This window comes from Canis lupus, chromosome 11, assembly GCF_003254725.2.
Source record: "Canis lupus dingo isolate Sandy chromosome 11, ASM325472v2, whole genome shotgun sequence".
In the NCBI taxonomy this organism is placed as follows: Eukaryota; Metazoa; Chordata; class Mammalia; order Carnivora; family Canidae; genus Canis; species Canis lupus.
This window is the reverse complement of record NC_064253.1, coordinates 68,027,608-68,051,472: the sequence shown is the minus strand read 5'-3', so window position 1 is coordinate 68,051,472 and position 23,865 is coordinate 68,027,608. Positions and strand designations below refer to the sequence as shown.

The following is a 23,865-nucleotide window of genomic DNA, read 5'->3' as shown; positions in this document are numbered from 1 at the left end:
GAGAGGCAGAGACACAGGCAGAGGGAGAAGCAGGCTCCATGCAGGGAGCCCGATGCAGGACTCGATCCCAGGACCCCGGGGTCACGCCCTGAGCCAAAGGCAGACGCTCAACCACTGAGCCACCCGGGCATCCCTCTATTTCTGAGCTATATGAGTCTGGAGCGTTCTTGCGATGCCTTTGTCCAACTTTGACATCAGGGAGATACTAGCTTCATTGAATATGCTGGCAAATATTCCTTCCTCTTCAATTTTCCGGAAGGGTTTATGCAGAATCGGCATTACTTCTTCCATTCACTCTGCCTAGAATGCTCCAGGGAAGTCATCTGAGCCCAAGGTTTTCCACGTGGGATGCTTTTTGAACCACGGGTTGGATTTCTTTGATAGTCGTAAGGCTATTTCGAGTTCAGGTTGGCACCCGCCACCTCTCCTCTTCCTGAAGGGACCACTCAGTTCTCATCTCTCAGCCTCCCCCCTCCAACCCTCCCCACTCAGGGGAGGCCGAGGAGCACCCGGGGCTCAGAGAGGGTGTCGCCCGGTCCGTGTCACAGGGCCGGCAGGAGGCTTCTGGGCCCGTGTGTGCGTGTGTGGACGTGTTTGCGGGCGTGCGAGTGAGAGAACGTCTGCCTTCCCTGGGGCTCACTCACCGGCTGGCCTTTGGATCCAGGTTCCCCCCGGTTCCCAGGAAGCCCGGTGCCTCCCGCTGTCCCTCGTTTGCCAGGAGGACCCAGCTGCCCAGGTAACCCACTTTCGCCCTTTAAAAAGAAAAAACAAAACACCAAAATGACCAATCAATGGGGTTGGGGGGGACTTGGTCCTAGAGGAGGGGGGCTTAGGAGAGACAGAGTGGTGATTCCACAGGCCCCGCTGACATCTCGGGGACGGGATGCTGGGGCTCAGATGGCGGGCCTGGCGGGGGCTCAGAACTTCAGCCCCAACTTCCCCTGCCTGTCCTCTTCACTGTTTCCCCCCAGCAGACCACAAAGTTCCCACCCCCACTGCAGCCGCCTCCCCCTCTCTCCTCAAGTAAATCCTCCCCATGGAGGTGGGGGGACAAGGCCACCTCTCCCTGCCACCCGCCACCCCATGCCCGCTGCTCCCGCAGAGGGTTCCAGCCTCTCCCCAGCTAAACCTCTCGCTTGGGGAGGCCGAGAGGAGCCATGTCTCAGTCGTCCACCTCGACCTCCCCTTGGGTGTGGAGCCCTGGGCTCAGGTCCACTGGTGGCTGCCTCCCCCACCGCGGGGAACACTTTCTAAAAAGATGCTTTTTGAAAAAAAAAAAAAAAAAAAAAAAAAAAAAAAAAAAAAAAAAAAAAAAAAAAAAAGATGCTTTTTGGACGAGCCCCTGGCTGCGAGCAGCAGCCGTTGTCCCACGAAGGCCCACAGGAGGGCGCCCAAGGGCAGCTCAATGCCCTGGGCCCGAGGGTATGCACAGCTATGGGGTGAACTGTCCCCTAAGTCAGGCGCCCGCGTGGGCCGGGGACCCCGAGGACCGTCAGCGCCAGGGACTCCATTTCCACACAGGCCCCGGGACACGGGCGCCCGCGTCACCCTTCTAACCCACGTCATTATAGTTAGTGCCCAGGGTGAAAGGGTGGAAGGCGGGTGAGAAGGATTTGCAGGTGTCTGACCTTGAATCCCGGGGGCCCCTGCGCTCCAGGCAAGCCGGCCACACCTGGATTTCCTCTCTTCCCGGCAGGGCCCACGGGGCCAGGGTCCCCATCGTCTCCCTGCTCCCCCTGTACAGAAAGAGGGCGAAGGAGGACCCCTCACGTTGCAGGAAACAGGCAGCCGGGGGTGGGGGGGGGGCGGTGCAGGACGTCTCAGAGTCTGGGGTGGACTCTGAGTGGAACTGGAGGGAGGGAGGTCATCCTGCTAAGATTTTATTTATTTATTCATGAGAGGGCGGGGAGGGTCGGGGGCAGACACACAAGCAGAGGGAGAAGCAGGCGCCATGCAGGGATCCCGACGTGAGACTCGATCCCGGATCCCAGGACCACGTCCTGGGCCGAAGGCGGCGCTGAACCGCGGAGCCACCCAGCTGCAGATTTGTGAGTTCTGGGCCCACGCCCGAAACTTCTGGACGTGTTGGGCCTGCCCCGTCCAGGCTTTCCAACCTGCTCCTCCTGGCCCGTGGCCTACGGCAGGACCACCCCGGCGCCCCAACGCACACAACACACCTGGTCTCGGACGGAGACACGGTCTGTTAAGCCCCGGTGCTGCTCACCTGCTGTCCTGCTGGGCCATCCCTGCCGGGAAACCCGTCTGGTCCTGCGACACCCTCGGGGCCCTGTCTCCCCACCACGCCCCGGGGCCCCGGCAGCCCCTGCAGGCCCTGGGGGTATAAGAGAAGCGGGTGAGGGCCTCTGTGGAGGGCAGGGCGGCAGGCGGGGAGGACCGGCCAGGGCTGCGGCCACTCACCTGAATCCCCCTGCGTCCTGGAGCCCCGGCCTTGCCGTGCTTTCCCTTTGGTCCCTGTGAAAGCAAGGGGCACGTGACAGTCCGCCGGGAGGGGGGCCGGAACCCTGGGAGGTCTGGAAGGGGGGCTCAAAGGATCACGGGCTCCTGTGCGGCCCGGCCCTGCCCCTCCACCTCTTGGGCCTCAGTATCTGGACCTGCAGACGGACCCCAGCACTCCGGGCGTGGAAGCTGCCAGTGTTGTCACCGCCCCCGCTCTGGGCCCCGGGCCCCCACTGGCTCCCGGTGCTGCAGAGGCTCTAGGCCCTGCCCTTTCCCAGGGGGAGCCTGGGCCCACGGCTGGCTGGGCTCCCAGACCCTTTGATCCTCCAGAGTGTGGCTAGATCCCTGGGGGAGGGGGGGATGGAGAGGAAGGAGACAGGCCTGGGGGTGGGGGCCATTAAGACAGCACTGGCCCAGCCTCAGTGGAGGCAGACACGGGCTCTGGGTGCGAGGCGGGAAAGTCCTCGACCACCCCTCAGTTCCTGCCACCAGCATCGCTGCCCCCGCCCCCCTCCGGACCCCCGGACTCTCCAAATTTTCTCCCATTGTGTGGAATGAATGGCTGGGCTGGCTCTTGACTGCCCTGTGTTCAAATCCCCCTGCTGGCCCCACAGGTGGTCCCCCTCCTGGAGGCCCTGCCAGTGGAGCCGGTGATCCTCCCTCCCTCAGGCCCTTGGCGGGGGAGAGATCTTGGCCAGGGAGCACCCCGCAGGCCCCCAAGGGCCCAGCCTCCTGTAGCCTCCTACCTGTGGGGACCTGTGTCCGCCCTTGCCAGAGCGCCCCTCCCCCCGCCCCCTAAGGACATCAATCCCCTTACCTCTTCCCCTTTCGATCCTTTGGGTCCCGGCCGCCCCCGGGGTCCCGGATGCCCCTGCAAACCAAGGTGAGATGATGCAAAGCGGCCCCAGGATTCTCTCCCGGGGAGGGTGGCCAGTGTCCGCCTAGAGGGGGAGGGGTGGGAGGGGTTTGGGGGGGCAGGCTCTGGGGGTGCCCCCGGCATCAGGGCGGGAGAAGCCAGAGTGGACTGCCCCGGCCTGACCTGCCGGGAGCAGGGCCCCCGACTGCCCCCACTGCCCACCCGCCCACCTGGGGAAGAGAGGGAGAGGATAGGAAGCGCCACTCACTGGTAGGCCCTGCTGGCCTGGATCCCCTCGGAGGCCTGGCACACCTTCCTGACCCTGGAAGCCAAGGACAGATGGGTGAGGGGCCCATCCTGGGGGGGCCGGGTAGCTTCCAGCCCCGGGGGAGCCCCCGAAGCCCTTGCTCCTCCTACCCAGGTGTCACTGCCCCGTCTCCTCTCAGCTTGCTGCTCTGCAAAGCTGCACAGGGGGAGGATGGAGGGGCGGGGGCAGGGAGGAGCCTGGGGGGCCTGGTGCTCCCTCAGTGGCCCGCCTCCCGCTTCTGTGCATTGCCTGGGCTGGGAGAGCCATGCCTGGCCCCAAAGGGGAGACCGAGGCCCCGCCAGGAAGGGTCTCTCCATCCACCCGCCCTCCCCGCCGCAGCCCTGCCAGTGTGCGCAAGACCCGAGCCCTTTGAGGGGGCCTGTGCTTCGGGCTGGGCACTGGCAGGGGGAGGGAGGGCCTGTCTCCTGCTGAGGGCCGGGGGGTCAGAGCCCTGGTACTCACAGGGTATCCCGGGTCCCCTGGCTCCCCGCGGTCTCCTCGATCGCCTACAGAGCCCTGGACGGCAAGGACAACAACACATGAGCCACCAGGGGTGGGGGACACAGAGCTGGGCCTCACGGGCCACCCCCTCTGACGCCTGCAGCAACTTCACCCCTGCTCAGCATCCCCCGCCCCTGCCCCCAGCATCAAGCCCGGGCTCCCCCTTGGCAGAGGTCCAGGGGACAGAAACGGGGGGCTCACCCGATCTCCAGGGGGCCCGGGTGGCCCCTCGGCCTTGCCGTCCTCGCCCTGCTCCCCCTGTGGACACAACCAGCTTTAGGACCCGCTCTTGGCTCCTGGTGCAGTGGGGGACTGCAGGCACTCCACACGGCGCAGAGGCCTTCATCAGAGATGAAGTCCAGCCGACTCAGGGTTACAGACGGGGAGACTGAGGCCAGAGAGGGGAAGGGGCAGGCCAGGGCGTGCGACCAGGACCGTGGAACCCAGAACAGCGCTCCTTCCTGTCGGGCCTGCTCCCTCCACCCCGTGGGTACCCTCGGGCCGCAAGACCCAGGCAGCTCAGAGCAGAGACCGTGGTCACACCAGCTTGCACAGGACCCAGGCCTCAGACCCTCCACAGGTCCCTTCCCAGCTGGGAGCTCTTCTGCTCAGCTGGGGGATGGGGGTGAGGCGGGGCAGAGGACAATGGCCATACCCAGGAGTGAGGAGGGCGAGGATTGGGGGAGATGATGCGAGAAACCCCCGCGTGGTGCTCGACAGGGACCCAACAGCCCTGTGAAGCGTGTAATGTTATTTTCCCCATTTGACGGATGAGGACACCGAGGCATAGAGGGGCGACGTGGGCTGCTCCACTGTTGAGCTCTGAATGGGAGTCCCTTTCTCCCATCTCTGCTGGAATAGGGTGGGCAGAGGGCTGCAGCTCTAACAGGAACCTCCTACCCTGGGTGGGAGCCCCGGAGCAGGCCCTGGGCGGCCCCAGGTTGCCCTCGGCTGTGGGCCAATTCGGAGAGTCTCGTCCACAGGACAGATCCCTGGCTGCGACACAGGACTGATGCCTTGCCGGGCTGCTCTGAGGACCAGGGAGGAAAGCTCGTACTGCCCACGTAGTAGGGGCTCAGATGGCCATGAAATCGGCTGTTGGTGACAGTAACGGGGGACGGTGTGTGGCCTGGATGCAGTCAGAGGGATGGGGTGGGGGAGGGTTTGGAGTGGAGGTCCTGAGCCCTGGCAGGCCACTCCGGGCCCTGGGCCACCACCCAGCCCAGAGGCTGGATGCCATGTGCCAGCTACAGGGAAGGTGTCATCGGAGCTGCAAGTGGCAGGATCCCAGGGCTCGCAACATTCCAGCCCCGGACAACCAGTGTCCCCTCCCCTGGGGGTGCATTCTGGGCCGGAGGCTCAGCCGGGGCCCCCCGGATGCTGGCAGGGACTGAAGGGGAAGCCTGAGAGGCAGGAGAGGGAGCCATCCCTGGGGCTGGAGCCCGTCCCAGGCCCAATCAGCCCTGAGGGCTGGCAGCCGTAGTGCCTTGGCCCAGAGCCTCTGTGGCTCCTGTGGGCAGAGACCGAAGGCGGGAGGGACTTGGCCCGAGGCTCAGAACAAGTTGGACCCGAGGGGGTGGCCCAGGGAGTGGGGATTCCCTCTCCTCCCTGACCTCCCTCCATGGCTCTCTGTCCCAAGCCTCGGTCCCACCGTGGAGGGAGGCAGCGGGACTGGGGCACTTTGGAGAAGGAGGCCGTGTCTACCGGGTGTCCCTACGGCCTCCCTCGCTGCTGTGGCTGTTGGCCCATTTTACAGACCAGGAAACTGAGGCCCAGGGAAGGAAGGGTCTTAGCCAAGGCCACACAGGAATCAAAGGGTGCTGAACCCAAAGCTGGCTATACGGATCTCCCCCGCTCGCCCCTCGACACACACACACTGTGGCTGTAGCTTGGGGATGTGTTTTTAGCACCAGGACGCTGGAGGAGCCCCGTCTTCTCCTTGTTCCCAGAGTCCCATCGCTAATCCCTCGAGACACCACCCAAGGAAGTCACCAGTCAGCAGTGCATTAGCTCACCCGGGTGCCTGTTTCCGGCCTGGGAGGCACAGCCTGACCTCAGAGTCTGAACCCTGGTCCCTGGTCCTGACCTAGTCCTTAAGCAGCCAGAGACTCCGTTTCTCCATCTGTCATGTGGGACTCTGACCCCTCTGCGTGGAGATGCGGTGAGGACCACGGCGAAGTCCTGGGGGAGCTTTGCTCAGGGCTGTTTTGCTTTGGGGTCTCCCCTGGGAACCTGCTCCCCCCTCCCAGCACCCTCCAGCTGGTGCCTGGCTATTTGCTCTTGTGTCTAGTCCCCTCTGGAGGTCTTTAGGGCATCAGTCAGTCCACAGCCCCTAGCTCAGGGCCGAGAAAACACTTCTTCATTATCATAAATCCATAAATACCTGTCAGATGCCCAAATGAATGAGTGAACCTAATACCTTATCACTAAGAAAGTGGCCTGGCTGCCATATACACGATGTCCTGCTTAGCCGCACATTCGGGAGGTACCCACCCACTTAACAGATGGGGTGATCAAGGCTCAGGAACCCTGGGGCCCCGCCCAAGGCCTTTGCCCTTAGGTTTAGGGTCAGGAACCCATTCTCAGTAGCCATAGAAACTGGGCCTGGGGCCCGCAGGTGGCTCAGAGGGACGTTCAGCCTTGTGTCAGGGTCTATGTTAACCCCGCCTGTGCCAGCTGTGGGAGACTGAGGGCCGAGGGCGGGGGACTCAGGGTACTGAGTGGCACTTCCAGCAGCTTCCTGTGGGATGCTGGAGCCCACTGATTGCAGATCTCTCCAAGCAGGAGGAAGGGGCCAGCTGGACAGCCAGCCAGGCCAGGGTGATTCACACGGCAGCGGGATGTAGTTAGTGGGTAGCTGACTCAGCGAACGAAGGGATGGCTGCGGAGGCAGGGGGGCAAGGAGATGGGGAGAGGGGTGGCCGCCTGCTAGGACGCATTCCAGCTGAGCCACCAGGGGAGGAGGGAGGCAAGAACAGGGGTGCTCAGAGTCGCCAAGGTAGGACTCAAAAGCCCAGGTCCAGGGCCAGTTTGGTGCTGCCTTGGATTGTGACCCAGGGCCGATGGCTTGGCCCCCTGGTCCCATGTCCCCACCGGCACCGTGCAGCAGGGCACAGCAATCGGCAAGCTTTCTTCTAGCAATTTCTCTCCTCCACCGAGGCTGGAGCCAAGCAGAGGGGTATGGACATGCCCTCCCTCTGCCTCAGTGGCACCCTCCCGGCTGTGAAAGGCTGGCCTCGCGGGCGGCCCTCCGCTGGCCCTCGCTGGGGGCTCTCGCTCCTGAGCAAGCCTTCAATGCCCACGTTCACACAGATGATGGAACTGCAGTTCTAGTCCCAACATGACGGGCGGGCAGAGCTGTGGTTTTGCTCCGGCGCTGGGCACAGCCCTGACACGCAGCCCACCTGTGTTCAGCGTGGGTCTAACGGCTCCTGGCTGGCCGCGGGGTGAGCTGACCGTGAACTTCCCCATCAGCCTGGCCACAGTGCCCCGTGGGCTGGCTCCTGCCAGCCGGGATGGGAGGGAGCGGCTGCCTCCCAGGCCTGAGCACCCACCTTTTCGCCCTTTGGTCCAGGAGGTCCGAGGGGGCCCATGATGCCTTTGTGTCCCTGCGGGAAACAAGATGGCAAGGGGTGAGAGCATGGGGGAGTGAGGACCGAGAGGCACAGTGATGGACAGGAGCTCAGAGATGGAGACCCTGGGCTGCGAGTTTGGGTCCTGGCTCTGCCCCAGCTCCCTGTGCCACCCTGAGCAGGCCCTGTGCCTCCTGGGGCCTGGCCTCCCGGACAGGCCGTGTCAGTCCCTCTAAGGGCTGGGCCCACTTGGATGGTCGGGGCGCGGGTCACCCCAGCCTGGAGCAGATCTGGGGCCAGAAGTCTGAGAGCCAGCTGTGTCCCCTGGGGCAGGGGCAGGGCCAAAATGCTTCCCCAGGCTGTGGCGAGAAGCACACAGGCAGGCTCCCCCCTGGGGCTTCGGGGGCCTCCTCTCTAGTTCCCATGTCCTGTGCCCTGCCCCTTCTTCTGCCCTCCTGTCCGCCTCCTCTCTCTGCTGTGCCTCCTTCAGACACCGGATCCCACCTTCAGACCTAACAAGCTGTCACGAGTCTCCCCAAGCCTCCGTTTCCCTTTCTGAGCTAGCCCCGAGCCTCTCTGAGGACTAGTCACCCAAATGTCTAACACAGGTTTGGCTCCGCCGCCTCTAACACGGGGCCCAGCTCGGATGCAAAAGCGAGGTAAGGCTCTTCCCCTTCCACAGACAGCAGGTGCGACGCCCAGATGGGAAGCATGCGTGGCACCCGCCACGGGAAGGAAGGACTCAGCCGGGGCGCGTGGAGGGGGTGGGTGTTTCTATCTGTGTGCCCCTGCTCTGTGGGCCCCAGGAGACCAGGGATCTTCAGTGGCCCAAGGGGGGTGGTGGGGGCAGAGGCGGAGGCACGCCTGGCGTGCCAGGTGGAGCCAAGGACAGAATTGAGGAGGGGGAGGTGAGATTTTCTTACATCGTAACCAGCGAGTCCCGGTTCTCCTTGGGCCCCCATCCGTCCTGGAGCACCCTAGGAGAGGAGCAGACCCGTGCTGGAACAGGCGTGGTTCTCACAGCAGGGCCTGGGCGCTGGCTCCAGCCCAGGTCAGCCCAGCAGACTGGCACATCCGCGGCCCAGAACCCAGGCTGGGGAGCAAGTGGCAACTGTCCCCTCCTCCCTTAGCTCCCCTTCTCCCTCCAGCCCTTCCTTCTGTCAGCTCCAGGGGTTCAGAGCCCCAGTGGCTAAACCGTCTTCACCTTTGTGAGCCACTTTTAAACAGAACTGCTATAGAAAGTTATACAAATTTACAGTTAAATCAATTATATTAAAAACAAAGATGAGGGCAGTCCTGGTAGCTCAGTGGTTTAGCGCCACTTTCAGCCCAGGGTGTGATCCTGGAGACCTGGTTCGAGTCCCACATCGGACTCCCTGCTGGAGCCTGCTTCTCCCTCTGCCTGTGTCTCTGCCTCTCTCTCTCTCTCCTCTCTGTGTCTTATGAATAAATAAATAAAATCTTTAAAAAATTTTAAAAAAATAATAACAAAGATGATAAATACCCAAAACTCCTCCCTTCCTAATAATTTTACTACTTTTTACTATTATCTATGCTCCAGCCTATTTCCGTCTATGGAGTTCGTGTGGCAAAGCTACCAGATGACAGACAATCCTGCGCACCTCCTCCCAACTGTGCGTTCAGGACACCGAGCTGACGGCACGAAATTGGCCGCGATGGGAGCATTTACAGCACAGACGCTGCCGGTCAGTGCCACACGCACCGGGTCAGCTGTTTATCTGTGCACAGTGGCGGCTCAGGAATGCCGTCACTTGCCTGCCTCCCCCCTGCTTGCTCCCCTAGCTGCTGGCAGACCCCTGGGACCCTCCTTCAGGGCAGGCCAGCAACAGGTTGGGCTGCCCTCAGCGTCACCTAGGGATCTACAGCCGGATCCACATGAATCTATTTCCACCCTGATCTTCATGAATCTGTTTCCAGTGGGAAAACTCCTTGTTCCCTAAAAACACTCCTGAGGGGCTGGTCTCCTCCTCCCACCCTAGAATGAGGCTTCTTAATCTGGGTCTATAAAGGACAGCAGAAGACCCACAGCCCCCTTCAAATTGCAAGAAATACTTGGCATTGTGGGTAGTTTTCCAGGGAGAAAGGCTGCAGCTTCTACTGTTTCTCCAAAGGACCCATGATTCAAGAGAAGCAGTTGGGACAAGGCACAGCCAGTGGTTTGGCTGAGAAGTAGAGCAGGTGATACCCCTTTCTGCCCCTGGACCCCCCACCCCGACCTCTACTCCGTGCCTGACCCGCCCCACCCCACCCCACCCGAGAGTTCTCACCGTTGGTCCCAGGCTGCCCCGGGACCCTTTAGGGCCTGGGGTGCCAGGGGGTCCGGGGTCTCCAGGGACGCCCATCTCACCCAGCTGTCCTTGGTAGCCCTTGGCACCCTGCAGAGGGAGAAGACACAGGCTGTCACTAGACCCCAGCAGGAGGAGAGAGGGGTGGGGTAGGGGTAGGGGAAGAGGGCCTGTGGAGATCATGGCCGTAGGAGGAGTGGAACCCACCTTGGCTCCAGTCCGGCCTTTCTCGCCTTGCTTCCCAGGTTTTCCTTCAGGACCCTGAGGGGAGCAGGAGGGAAGGAAAAGGGTGAGAAATGAGCGAAACTTGAGGCAGACCCACGGAGCATATGGAGCATTGGGACAGGAGCTCTGAGGGGGGACTGCCTGGGTTCCAAACTCACCTTGAGCTCAATACCCCTGGGACCTTGTGATGGAGGCTTTGTCTGCAAAGTGGGGACAGGAGTCCTGTCTGCCTCGCGGTATGAGGTCAACCCGGGGATGGCCTCTCCTGCTCACCAGGTGCCTGACCCTGGTATGTGCTGGATAAATCCCCCTTTCAGGAACTGCTGGGTGCCCAAGCTGTCTGCATGAGAGCAGCTCTCTGCTCTGCCACATGCCACACACTGTTCCAGCCTCCCAGCCACCCTGAGCCACAGCAGGGCGGGCACTTCCACTGGGGTAGCTAGGCCACTCCCTCCAACAGGACGCTCTGCACCCTCCCCCATAGGGCATCCCAAAATGCTACTCTCCTTTGCCCTGCTCTTGTCAGGGCCACTCATTTCAGGGAGTGCCTGTAAGTGCGCATGTGTGAGCATAAGAGAGGAAAAAAAAGGGAGAGAAGAGAATCCCAACACTGAGCCACACTGGGTTGGGAGGGAGGGGGTAAGGCAGGCTGTGTTTCTGGTCTGGAAAGGACAGCCTGATGGTCTCCAGAGGACAGCCCCTCAAGACCCAAACCTCTAAGGGAGCTGGGAAAAACAAGGACATTCTTGGCAAGCACTAAAGAGCTAGTTGGATTCAATCTCTTTGGCTGTATTAACAGAGGTACATGCTGTAGGATGAGGAGGGGATGGGCCCCACCTTGGAATAGGAGGAGGCACCGACTGGCGGAGGGAAGGCAGGAAGATGGGATCTTAGAGGAGCCAGGAAACACATGTGCTAACTCAGAGGCACCTGATGGCAATCTTCAGATTTCTGCCTCAGGGCAGCTGTGTTCTCTGGGGTGGTCAGTGGACGGAAATTACAGGGAGGCCCGCTTTGATTCAGCACAAGGACAAAACATGGCAAAATGTACTGGAATAGATGATTCTCTGTCCCCAAGGAAAGTAAGTGCCAGTTAGATCACCCTGAGGCCCTCCGGAAGGAGGCAGTGGCGGTCCTAGAAGGACCAAGCACAGACTGCCCTACCTTCTGGTGCCTAAGTCCTCATGTGACCCTGGACAACCTCCTCCCCTTCTGTGTGCCTCAGTTTCCCTGCCTCTCATATGTAGGTCTTAAACTAGCTGTGTACTGTCTGTGGCCTCTTGCCACACGGGGCTACGGAGCGTGTGAAAGGTGGCTACTGGGAGGGGGAAACCAAATTCTTAGTCAATTTACTTTTAATTGAAATCAAATTTAAAGACGGATAATTCGGTTGTCGTAAAACTTTTACGTGTGCTTGGAACAACCTGGAAATATGAATCTACGTTCTCAGCTGTGTATTTTATGAAATGTAAACACAGATCGAGCCTCTCCAATGAAAATTTAGCATCCGGATTAAGATGTGCTGTAAAAGTAAATCACACATCAGATTTCATAGATTCATGCAGAAAACAAGAATGCAAAATACCTGATTAATGATTTCTATGTTGATTACATGTTGGAAGCGTTCGTATCTTGGATATATTGGGCTGGATGTAATTTACCGTTAAAATGTCTTTCACCCACTTCTCTTTACATTTTGAAAATGTGAGGATTGAAAAACTTTAAGTTGCACATGTGGCTCGTCTTCTGTCTGTACCGGGCAGCACTGAACTGGACCAGGTCCAGTAATGGAGCAGTCACTACCATCAAGGCTTCAACCACAGCCCAGGCACCGTGGCTGCGTTCTGGCCCCAGGCCTGGGAGGAAGGGGTTATTTATTCCATTTGAGGGCCAAAGACAAAGGCGCAGTGAGCTGAAGACGCCACCCGCAGGTCCCGTAACCTAGGTGGGTTTGAATGAGATGTGGATTTTCAGTTGTCCCAGGCTGGTCATATCTGGGCAACTGACACCGTGATACAGGGGCCGCTGGAACATGTCAATGGCTGAGGTGATTGTTATTGGCTGATCCCTTTGTCAGAAGGAGAAATGAGTCAGCACTGAAGAATTCAGCACAGGGCCAGGGCCCCGGGAGTCTCCCTCAGGACAGGGCGGCCGGCCACTCGTTCTGACAGGCCCTCTCCAGCTGGGAATGTCCCTCATGGTGTGGGAAATCCTGAGTAAGAGCTGGAGCATCCAGCGGGGTGAGGCTGCAGGGCCAGAATGAAGACTTTTGCTGGGCCCCCATCCATGGAGATGTGTTTCTGGAGAGGCTCTGATGGCTCATAAAATTCTATTTTTAAATACTCCACTGTTTCCTGGCCAGAGTGGGTGATGCTTGTCCTGTAGCCCTGATGCCAAAGAGACAAGCCTCTCACCACCTCTGTCACCCAACACACACTCAGTCTGGCCCCAGGGAACCTCCTTGCAGTTCCAGTATATAAAAATTGGCAGAAATAGCAAAACACGGACACTAATTCTGCTGCTACCACCACCACTGCCCCATCACCATGGCCACTGTCACCACCACTGCCACTGCCACCACCACCATCATTGCCACTATCATCATCACCACCACCTCTACCATCATCACCATCATCCTCACCATCACCGCCAACTTCACATCATTACCACCATCATTAATACTATCACCTCCACCATCACCATCACCATCATCACCATCATCATTGCCACCATTGTCACCATCACCGTCATCCTCACTATCACCACCACCTTCACCATCATCACCACTATCACCTGCACCATTACCACCATCACTAATACTATCACCTCTACTATCACCATCATCACAGTCGTCACCATTGCCACCACCATCCCTGCTACTATCACCAAAACCATCACCATCGTTGCCACCATCATCACCATCATCACCATTATTACCACCACCATCACCAATACCATCACCTCCACCATCACCGTCTCCACCATCATCACCATAACCATCACCATCATCAATATCATCATCATCTTCACCTCCAACCATCAACATTACTACCATTACTACCACCACCACCACCAGCAGCTTCTAGTCGTTTTCTCCTCCAGATTCATAAAGACAACATTTGTTTTCTGGCACACTGTCGAAAGTACTTTCTTTTCCACAGTTTCACTGACTCTTTAAAGATAAGAAAACCAAGGCTCATAGAGGGGCAGCAGTGATCTGCCTAAGGTCACAGAGACAGTGGATTCTCAAGCTAGAACTCAACCTTTGGACTCTAGGCCCAGGGCTATTTCTGCTGCATGTTGCCACCCGTCCCACGGCCATGATACTCAAAAGTTTACTAAGAAAGGGCCCCTGGAATGTTGGAACCCAAAGTGATCTCAGCACGCATTCCTCCCCAATCCTTCAGCGTACCAAGCGCGTGACCCAGGGAGGGCAGCAGCAAGTTCTGGTGAGGAATCACAGATTCTAAATCCCCCCTGCTAAATTCAGGGTGGCTGAATGTGGGACAAGTTCAGCAGGGCCAGGCTTGTGGAGGGCGTGGCAGCCAGACTGAGGAATGTGATGCTAGGTCCAAGGGCGCTCGGGAGCCGTGGGAGGGTTAGGCAGGGGCGGGGCACGGGCAGACAGTGCTCTGGGAAGCTCGCAGGTGGAGGAAGGATCACAGCGGAGACCTTTAGGTAGCTGCTATCTAGAGACCTCCTGTCCAACTGCCTGAACAGGCGTGGGTGGCACGTCCACCCGGACCCCCAAGTGACACACTCACCCGGACGCCAGTGATGCCAGGGGGGCCGGGGGGCCCGTCCTCGCCCATCAGGCCCTCCTGGCCTTTGTCGCCACGTTCACCATCAGGCCCAGGGTCACCCCTGTCCCCCTAGGTTGGAAGAACACAAGGAAGGGAGAGAGAGAGAGGCAGACAGAGAATAAATTAGTCACTAAGCCCATCAGAGATGCTAAACCTCAAGGCTCCGTTTGGATGTCCACAGCCGAGCAGCCCCTGGATTCCCTGATGGTTCCGTGAGCCACCCAAAGGGTCAGGGTGGCCTGGCCTGGCTGGCACAGGGGACACCCCCGACATGGTACCTGGGCCAGGGAGGAAGTCGCTCAGAGGGAACACGGGACCCCGACCCCTCCCGCCCCAAGGAATTCACAGGAAGGGGGCAGCTCTGGAAGCCTGGGGCTCGGGCGATTTCTCCCCAAATATTTCTACTTGGGGGACAAGAGTCTTAAGATGCTGATGGAGACTTTAAAAAAAGGAAAACAATTCACCCAATCCTGCCTCTCCGAAATGACTCCATTTTTTTGAGTTGCATTTTCAACCCCTGCTTGCATGAAAACAGTGGACAGTGATAATGAGCCTGAGGTCGCAGGCTCGCGGCCGAGGCACGGGTGACCCGAAGCAAGGAAGCTCGTCAGCAGTACGTGAAGCCTTAGGGGTCTAATCCAACCGCACTGCTTAGCTCCATCTTATTTTTTCTGTTTTTTTTTTTTTTTTTTTCTACTCGTCTGACTCTACAGCGAGCACCACCTCCCCTCGCTGTCTACTCAGCCCGGCTCTCAGCCTCGCCGGACGCGGGGCCCTCCCTCCATCCAGCAGGCAGCAGTTACCACTTGCATGGCACTTGCCACGTCCAGGCCACGTCCTGGCAGGCTGAGCCGTGCCAGGCCAGGGCATGGGCTGGTGCCCTGGCAGCCATGGGCAGAGCAGGACTGAGGGGGCAGCACGGGCCGTGGGCACAGAGGAACAGGATGGCGCCCATCGGAAGGCCACCTCCATCGGGCTGGCAGGCCCGGCGGGGCTCGTGGCCAGTCTGCAAGTGGCTGAGCTGGGACTGTGCAGAGGGACCCGTGGGAAAGCGTCTGAAGTCATGCATAGGAGGAAGGGGTGGGCGGCGGCTGTCGGGGGGAGCGGGCTGGGAGAAGGGGAGCGTGTCTTGGCCAGCGCTGTGTCCCGGCGCCACGCTTTACAAGGAACGCTGATAAACTGGGGCGGGTCCAGGAGAAAGATCAGGGTGCAGAAGGCATGAGGCCGGAGCCTGGGAACAGGTCTGCTGAGAGCTGACCCCACAGTCCGGACCTGCTGGGGCCTGGGCTCTGGGTGCAAGACGCTGGCGCAGGGGCCTCTGCGGGTGATTTCTAGCTCAGCTGGGGACAGGGGAGCCTCCCCAGTGAAGAGGGGTCCAGAGATAGGGGAGGGACACCCCAAGCTGAGGTGTGGGCCGGCTCAGAGCAGACCTGGGCACCAGGGCAGGGTGGGACGGGTTGGTTTGTGAGATCCCGTCCCACTGAGATTCTCGGGCTCCCAGCACAGCCCGGCATGGAGACGGGGCACTGCCCCCATGAACCTACTACAGACTCCAGCTCCAGGACTCCCCCCCCCCCCCCCGGCTCGTCAGCCCCGGCCCCCTGCTCTCCTGGCTCTCAGAGGCAGGCGGCCTGCTCCAGGCGGCTGGGCTGGTTTTCAGAGAGAAGCCCCGGCCTGGCACCTGCAGGGGCCCTGGCCCCAGGGACCGCCCAGACCCCCGCAGCCTGGGGTGGCGTACTTGAGGATCCCCTGCACAGTGGGCTCTGGGCGGGGGCGCAGGGGGCGGGATCCTGGAGAATTCTAGAGTCCCGGGGCATCTGTGAATGCTCAGGAGAGCCTTAGCCATCGTCTAGCTCAACCTTCTGGAGTTCAAGCTGGGGGACTAAGGCCCAGGGCGAGGAAGAGGCTTCGCAACAGCTCGTTAGGCCAGTGGCAGAGCATGCGTGAGACCCTAGGGTTCTGGTGCTTTGGAATTCTGAGGTTCTCTGTGCAGGGGACGTCACCCCCTCACTGCTGGGGTTCTGTTGCTGAAACTGGAATCTCGCTGCCACCCCTCAAGAGCTGCGTGACCCTGGGCAAGTGTCTTCATTTGTAAAATAAGCAGCACAGGGTTACTACGGGGATTGAAAGGGCTAATCCACGTAAGTAGCTTAGCATAACGTCTGGCGCGGGAGTTCTGGATAGACCTTAGTCTTGGCAGGAGTGACCGCCACCACCGCCACCACCACCCGCTGGCTGTCGGCAAACTCAAAGGACACGATCAGCATGGAAACACTCTATCAACTATCAAGTGCTGCGTGGTGTCCGAGAGGTGGTTTTCACCGTGAAGGTGACTCTCGGGACAAAGGCCGTACAGACGGCAGGATGGATGAGGAGGGAAGACGCTGGACGCCCGCACAGCTACTCTGGCCCAAGGTCTAGGGCTGGGCTGCCTCTGAAAGGAGAGGAAGAGGATGAAGGCAGTGCCAGGTGCGGCGCTGAGAGAGCGGGAAAGGCTGCGTGAGACCTCGAAGACCCCGCTCCCAGCCCACCCCAGTAAGAAGATCCAAGGGGAAGAACGGTGGCTGGCCAGAAGCGGAAGAGGCCCCCGCGCTGGGACTCAGTTTCCTCATCTGTCAAGTGGGGATGGTGACCCGTGTAGCTCACAGGGCAGCTGGGAGGATTAAACGGGTTTGGTCACATAAAGCGCCCAAGGCAGGTGGTGCGAGTGCACGGTGAGCACCCAGAGCATCTCGGCTGGAATGTTCTCCAGCGTCACTGCAATTCACGCAGGCACCTGGCAGAGGGTGTGCAGGGGCCACAGGGGCCCGGGGTTACCCAGCCAGGCCCCCGAGGTACCCTGGGAGGCGGCCCAGCTGGAGAGGAGAGAAGCAGGCGCTGGCAGACAGGGGGGCGCTCTCGGCCTTGCAAGAAAACCCCGGGGGTGGGGGGGATGGGGAGCCGGCCAGGGGCCTGTCCCAGGGGCGTCCAGGTAGATGGGGAAGCCCTGGGGGCCCAGAGCAACTAGGGGATGGGGCGGTGGGGGCGGGGGTGTGGCGATGGGGAATTGAGGGCTGCTTATCTGGGGTCACATGGAGAGGAAACGGGTGACAAAGGGATTCTGGGATGTGGCACTGAGCCCTGGGCTGAGAAGCTGACTCACGGGGTGACGGGCCAGCCCTGGGGAAAGCCCACCTATCCTTGTTCCAGGGCTGAGCTGGGGCCGGCTGCCAGCGACAGGCTGGGGCTAGAGGTGGAGCTGGTAAGTCGGGAGAGCGATGCCCACCTGCCCCGGGGTTCGGGGGAGCCCTGGCGCCTCCTGAAGGTGCCAGCACCTGCGGCTGACAGAGGAATTCGCGGGACGCAGCAGGGCACGGTTAGGCTGACCTACCCGCTTTAGTGCTGGGGAGCCCTGGGTTTGAATTTTGGGTTCTCCGCTCACAGCCCTAGACTCTGGATGAGTGCGCCTCTGCCTCCACTGAGCCTCAATCCCCTCACCCGTAGAATGGGTGCACGGTGTAGACGGGTAGCCGAGGCTTGGGTCTCGGCTGTGCCAATTACTAGCTGTGTGTCCCTGGGCAGGTTGCTTAACCTCTCTGTGTCTGCGTTTCCTCATTTAAAGACAGAACTTGGGACGTCTGGGTGGCTCAGAGGCTGAGCATCTGCCTTCGGCTCAGGGCGTGACCCCGGGGTCCCCAGATCGAGTCCCGCATCAGGGTCCCTGCAGGGAGCCTGCTTCTCCCTCTGCCTGTGTCTCTGCCTCTCTCTCGTGTCTCTCATGAATATGTAAATAAGATCTTTAAACATGAAAAAATAAATAAGTTAAAGACAGAACTTACCCCGTCGCATTAATGAGGTGTTACATAATACGAAGGGCTTAGCATCGTCCCGGATGCGTACGTGACTAGTCCACCATAAATAGTGGCTTACAGGTCACGGGGGGCGGGGGATTATTATTTTCCAGATCTTTTAGGATGTTTGGAAGATGACAGGTATCAACGCTGCTGGCTCTGGGCCTGGCACAGAGCGGGGGTGTTCAGGCACAACCCTTACCCCAGAGAGGCTGTAGTTTTGAGGAGAAAGGTAGCAGAGCGGAGTGGGTGGTGGGATGGTCCCATCTGCGCAGGGCAGGAGGCGGTGGTGGGCAGGGTAGGGGTGCGGGTGCGGGTGCGGGGGCTGGACAGGGCTCCTTGGCATAGGAGCCAGGGGTCTGCTCTCAGAGCTTCATGGGAACACAGAGCTTCCTGGAGACAGCTTAGGCCTTGGACGGGAGCGGAGGGGGGCAGAGATGGAAGGCAGTTCCAGAAATCCCCCCCCAGCCCCGCCAGCAGCAGGATACTCACCTTCAGCCCATCGGGCCCTGCAGGGCCACTATCTCCCTCGAGTCCCGGCTCTCCCTGCAAAGGGCAGTGGAGAAAGATGAGGAGACACTCCTGGGGAAGGGCCCGATGCGCTTTTACGCGCCCCCACCCCGAGGCAGGACGCCAACCCCCTAGCTCCCGGCAGTAGGGCCCTGGAGCGCCCGGCACACGGCAGGTGCCCAGTGAACAGTGGCCGAATTAGTGAGTGAGCCGGGGGGCTGAGGTACCCGCTCCCAGCTCTTCAGAAACGAGGAGCAGACCCCCAAGCCCAGCCTGCTCCATCTGCCGGGTTGGTCAGTGCAGGCTACATGAGACTATGAGTTACGAAGGGTCCAACTGGCTGGTTGGACTGGGAAGCACAGATGCCCAGCGGTTGCGAAAGGCTTGGATGCCATACAGACCTCAGTTTCCCCACTGGGCTCCCCATTCGCTGGCAGTGTGATCACAAGCCCCCACGGGCACCCGTTTCCTCATCGGAAAATTGGGCGGATACCGCGTGCTTTAAGGGTGCGTGGAAGGCGCAGGGTAAGCGCCAGCAGGTGCAGCCGTTAGGGACCTTGTTTCTGGAACTGCAGCGAGCTCCTCGCGGAACCCCATCTCTCAGATGAGGAAAGGGAGACCAGCCTTAAGACTTTTGTTCCCAGCCAGTTTGGGAGTGATACCAAGACCCTGCGTCCCCATCTGACCCCCCAGCTAGGTTCTCGGCCTGCAGTCCCTGCCCCAGAGATGCCCCTGGACTTCTCAGTTCTCAGATCAGCTGTCGCATGAGTTGGGGTCTCTCCTGGCTTGCAGAGTTTATAGCTGCTCGGTACCTGAGCCCGAAGGGGCCTCAGAGGTCATCGAGGCAGGGACAGCAAAGGCATGACAGGTGTGTAGGCCCCGCCCTCCTCGTGCCCGTGGCAGATGTCACTAATGGATCCACTAGAACGTGACTCCATATGGGCAAGGGGCTAAGTCCCCCCACTTGGACCCCACCTTCTGCACTGTACCCCTCCCAGGCGGAGACCTTATAAACAGGGCACAGAGCATAGAGGGGCAGACAGAGAGGCATCCCAAAGCTTCTCCTCGAAAGACAAGCTTTGTGGGGGAGATGACCTTCCATGGAACAGTTTCCAGGGAGCATAGCAGGTGTGTTTCAAAAAGCAGAAGGGCTTGTGGGTCAACTAAATTGGGATTAATCCAAAAGCAACCAATGTCTTGGCTGCAGGCCTTCTCAGAGCCTTGAAGATGCTACGGCTAATGTGGACGAGGGAACGCGGAGCGTGCAGTGAGTCTCAAACACTCTGACCACACAATCCTTTTCTTCCAGGAGAGCCTCTCTACGTTGTGGAGATGCTGGTTTGCCAAGAGAGGCGGGATGAGGCTGTAGGGATTCACGGTCTCCTTCTCCCTGAGGTTCAGGGAGGTTGAATAAAGCCCTTCCCCACCCCCACCCCTGACCCAAGTGCCCCTGGGGGAGGGGGTCTTCGACTTACCCGCTGCCCAATGAGGCCTTGCTCCCCAGGGGGGCCCAGAGGCCCAAGGTCACCCTAGGAGAAGCCAAACACAAGTCCGTGGGGGCGGGTAGGGCCAGTCCCGGCCCTGGCCTCGCCTTCCTGTTCTCAGCAGCTCTGACTTGGGCGGGGAGCCGGGGAAGCACCTCGTTCCCAAGGACCAAAGCGAAACGGCAAAATGCCAGCCAGAGCCCCTGCTCCTCGCCAGCCCTGGCCGCGTCAGGACCACCACCAACGCCACCACCATCGAGCTCACGCTGACACGGCGCTGCCCTATGTGCCTCTTGACTTCGCACCTAAACCCCACAACAACCCTGCCGGAAAACAGATCTTCTCTTACAAGGGACCACGCACGGGGGCTCCGTAACTGGCCCGAGCCCATGAGGCTAAGAAGGGACAGGTTCGGGACCCAAACCTTGGGTAGTTTGGCTCCAGGGAGGATCGGACGCAGGGATGGCAAGTCTGTGGCTGACCACCTTCTTTACTCTCCCCGGGAGCCTTGGAGAGAAACCCAAAGGAGGAAGAGGCCCTAAACGAGCCGGAACAAATGTCACCTGCCCCCCTCCCCTCAAAGATCACCACGTGGGGATTTCCAGACTAGTCTCCGTCCGTGCTGACGTCTGGGGGGTGGGGGCACCAGGAGGAGGTGGGGCGCTGAGCCCCCGGCCCTGCCCCGAACTAGAAGGATCCCATTTCTGTCCGTTTTTATAGACGGGCCGGTTTTCCACATTGTCGCAGCAAAGTTTTCTGGACCGAAGCCAACAACCGAAGTCCCGGGGCTGGTCCGAGTCCCTCTGGACGGCGGGAGGCTCAGCCACCGCTGGGGAGGGGGCGTCTGCCTCTAGTCCCCCCCCACCCCGGGGCCCTGCCCTAGCGAGGCCCTCAGGCCGCCAGCCCCGGGCCTGCGTCCTCCTCCACGGCTCCCCCGGAGCCCAGGCATCAAGGGGCGCCTGGTCCCCGCAGGTAGCGAGGGCCACGGGGCCCAAATGCAGAAGGTATCTCGGGAGGCCGGGAGGTGTGGCCTCCGGAGGGGGGCAGGTGCCAGAGAAAACACCGCTGGGCAGGGGGGCAGGGGCGGGGGCTCCGGGCCAGCTGGGCCCGCCCCTGTGGCCACCGCCAGGACCCGCTCCCCGCTCCCCGGCCGGCAGCGACACAGAGAACTCATTATCCCCACACAAGAAAGGCCCATTTCTCTTCCGTGGGGAGGACGTGGCCGCCAGCTGGGAGCCGGTTTCCACAAGTCACTTTGCTCTTTCATCCCGCCTTACCTTCATCCCGGCTTCCCCAGGAAGGCCCGGCTCTCCCACGGCACCGGGTGGCCCCTGCAAGGAAATGCCATTGGTCCCCTACAGCGAGGGCCGCCTCCGACTGGGGGGAGGAGGGAGGAGGGAGGAGGGAGGAGGGAGGAGGTCGGTTGGGCAGGCCCAGAGAGGGCAGGGAAGGCGCCCAGGTCACAGGGTGGCCTTGGGCCCGGGGCTACCCAGAAGCTGCCAGAACCTTCTGCGTCCCCACAAGCGTGGTTTGCCACAAGAAGAGCCCTTGGTGAGCACAAGGCAGAAAAGATCCTGCTGCCCGGGACAACAGGGGAGGCAGCCAGCGGAGGCCGCGCGGGCTGGGGGTCCCGTCCTTGCTCAGAAGCGGGGCCAGGACGACAGGCATGGGATGGGGGCCCGGTTCCCGTCATCGGCATGGCCCCAGCCCCTGCGCAAAGCCTGCAGCTGGCTTTCCCCGCCCCCGGGAGAGGGCACAGGTGCCTGAGACCCCCGGGAGGGGCCCCCGGGGAGCCCCTCCTCGCCCTACGCTCCGGGGGCGGACCTGCCCTCTCTCCTAGCGGGTCTGCCCTTGGGTTTCTGCAAGACACAGGACACGCGCATCCCCAGGCCAGGCCAGGGCGCCCCCCACCCCTGCAGAGGATGACATCTCCCCAGCAGTGTCATGGGACACACAGGGGGCCGCGGCACTCACCTTGGGTCCCATCTCTCCTGGAGGGCCAAGTGGCCCCTGGGGTCCCTGCGGGCCCTATAAGACAGAAAGGCAGGTGCGCAACAGTTTTGAGAAGGTGGCCTGGGCCCTCTGTGGGGTCGGCAGGGGTGGGTGAGGGAGAGGATCCCGGAACCTGGGACTCTGCAGCCACGCCCCCCCGCCCCCCCACCCCGACACCTGCCACCTGTAGCTCCCTCCTCACCACCCGCTCTCTCACATTCCTTCTCTCAAACCGGGGGTCCCTCCCCCACTCAGAAACCTGCCGGCTCCTCCAAGCAGCCTTGCTCACTCTGTTCCCTCTGCCTGGACGCCCTTCCACCTGGGATCCGCCTGCTAAAGCCCCCCCCCCGACCCACCAGGCTCCTGGTCAATTTACTGTTCAATATGGCATCTCCTTGGGCCTAGAGATGTGGGGCCATGGCTCGGCCCCCGGGGGGAGGCAGGAGCCCCCGTCCTCCTCCTGCCCCATGCAGGGCTCCCTCCTGCTGGGGCCCCCCCAGACTGTCCCCTCCCATCCCTCTGCAGGGGTACCACTCACTGCCTCCCGGGCAGGGGGCTGACTCTCAGGCTGCCCCCCAGACCCCTCCTTCCAGGGAGACCTCCTGAACGGTTATCTCTGTTTCAAACCCCTCACTGGCTCCTGTCGGGACCCTGCAATTCCCATCCTGCCTCCCTTGGAGACTCGAGTACCCCGTTCCCTCAGCTTTTCACTGTGCAATGCACCCTGTATACATTTTTTTAAAGATTTTATTTATTTACTTACGAGAGACAGAGAGAGAGAGAGAGAGAGAGGCAGAGACACAGGCAGAGGAAGAAGCAGGCTCCATGCAGGGAGCCCGACGTGGGACTCGATCCCAGGACCCTCCCGGGATCAGGGCCTGAGCTGAAGGCAGACGCTCAACCACCGAGCCCCCCAGACGCCCCTACATTTTCTTATCTTCACAACAGGATGGCACAATAGGGACAATTCTTCCTGTTTCTTGCAAGAAAACTAGGCTGAGGGGCAAGTGAGCTTGGACTCCAACCCAGAGCTCCTGAGCTCTCCAGCCAGCGACCTCCCCACCCAGGCCTGTCCCTCTGTCACCTCCTTCTTGTGTGACCACGTCCCACAGCCCCGGGGCGCTGGCCCACCCAGACCAGCCTGCTAGGGGCAAAGAGGCAAAAGGAGGAGGAGAGCGAGCACTCACCGGTTCTCCTGGGAGGCCCTTGGTGCCCGGGGGGCCTGAGGGGCCCGGGATGCCCTGCAGAGGGAACCAAGGTGGTCTGAGTCCCTCCCAGGCCTCCTCCGGAAGCCTTCGCAAGGTGCGAGGGTCCCACGCCCACCCTCCCACGTGACAGGCGGGGAGACTGAGTCTCGGGGAGAGCGAGGCAGGCTGGAGGGGCTTCGGCGCAGGGAAGGGGGGAGCCAGAACCCTGTGGTTTCCGCAGTGGGATGGGGACTCAGTAACGTGGCTCTAATCTCCCGGCCTAGCCCCATGGGGCTTCCAGAACCTACTTACCGGGAAGCCTCGCGTGCCCGAGTGCCCGCGCTCACCGGCCGCACCCTGGAAACACACGTGGGGGGTTAGAGGCACAAACCACAGGGCAGGGAGCGGGAGAGGGGAGGGGGCCGGCAGCCTGGGCCCGACGTACCTGCTGCCCCGGCTGGCCCGGCCTGCCCTGCGGTCCCGGAGGGCCCTGCAGGAAGCAAAGCACGTGAATGAAGGTGGACAGGGTGCTTAGGAGGGCCCTTCTCGGGCCCCGACCCACGCTGCGGGGGAGACGGAAGGGACTGGGTCCCCCCTCCCGGTTGTGCAGGTGGGAAAACTGAGACCAGGCAAGGGGCCTGGCTCGTCACCGTCACCATCTGCTCTGGAGAGCCGGGGACCCCTGGCTCCTGCTGGGACCAGAGGCAATCTCGGCTCTCGGGGGCTCTGGAGGGGGCTGGGGGCCCCAGGGAAGGGGCCAGAGGGCACCCGAGGCTCCCTCCCCGCCCTGCCTCCTGCCTCCTCGGGCGCCCTCTTGTCCACTGCTCTCTCCCTC

General features: G+C 61.0%; 2 protein-coding genes across 6 annotated transcripts in view; both read right to left on the bottom strand.

Annotated features, from left to right (window-relative positions):
• Window positions 1–21,666, bottom strand: part of ATP6V1G1 (ATPase H+ transporting V1 subunit G1) — a 247,032-nt gene extending 225,366 nt beyond the window's left edge. The window contains exon 1 of the mRNA XM_049116401.1: window positions 21,659–21,666. The gene's annotated coding sequence lies outside the window, so the exon portion shown is untranslated. The remainder of the gene's footprint in view (window positions 1–21,658) is intronic.
• The window catches only part of COL27A1 (collagen type XXVII alpha 1 chain), a 135,058-nt gene that overhangs the window by 14,516 nt on the left and 96,677 nt on the right, over window positions 1–23,865 (bottom strand). For 4 of the 5 annotated variants that reach the window (XM_025431951.3, XM_049116396.1, XM_049116397.1 and 1 more), the window contains 20 exons: window positions 23,476–23,520; window positions 23,343–23,387; window positions 23,031–23,084; window positions 21,826–21,879; window positions 21,129–21,182; window positions 19,843–19,896; window positions 18,350–18,403; window positions 13,989–14,096; window positions 10,207–10,260; window positions 9,982–10,089; window positions 8,617–8,670; window positions 7,676–7,729; window positions 4,323–4,379; window positions 4,083–4,136; window positions 3,582–3,635; window positions 3,275–3,328; window positions 2,419–2,472; window positions 2,225–2,332; window positions 1,629–1,736; window positions 645–752 (listed from right to left, as the gene is read on the bottom strand). In XM_025431951.3, the coding sequence (XP_025287736.1) occupies window positions 645–752; window positions 1,629–1,736; window positions 2,225–2,332; window positions 2,419–2,472; window positions 3,275–3,328; window positions 3,582–3,635; window positions 4,083–4,136; window positions 4,323–4,379; window positions 7,676–7,729; window positions 8,617–8,670; window positions 9,982–10,089; window positions 10,207–10,260; window positions 13,989–14,096; window positions 18,350–18,403; window positions 19,843–19,896; window positions 21,129–21,182; window positions 21,826–21,879; window positions 23,031–23,084; window positions 23,343–23,387; window positions 23,476–23,520 (1,335 nt within the window). Of the gene's footprint in view, window positions 1–644; window positions 753–1,628; window positions 1,737–2,224; window positions 2,333–2,418; window positions 2,473–3,274; window positions 3,399–3,581; window positions 3,636–4,082; window positions 4,137–4,322; window positions 4,380–7,675; window positions 7,730–8,616; window positions 8,671–9,981; window positions 10,090–10,206; window positions 10,261–13,988; window positions 14,097–18,349; window positions 18,404–19,842; window positions 19,897–21,128; window positions 21,183–21,825; window positions 21,880–23,030; window positions 23,085–23,342; window positions 23,388–23,475; window positions 23,521–23,865 lie in introns of all 5 variants that reach the window. The other variant, XR_007414150.1, reaches the window with a different exon arrangement.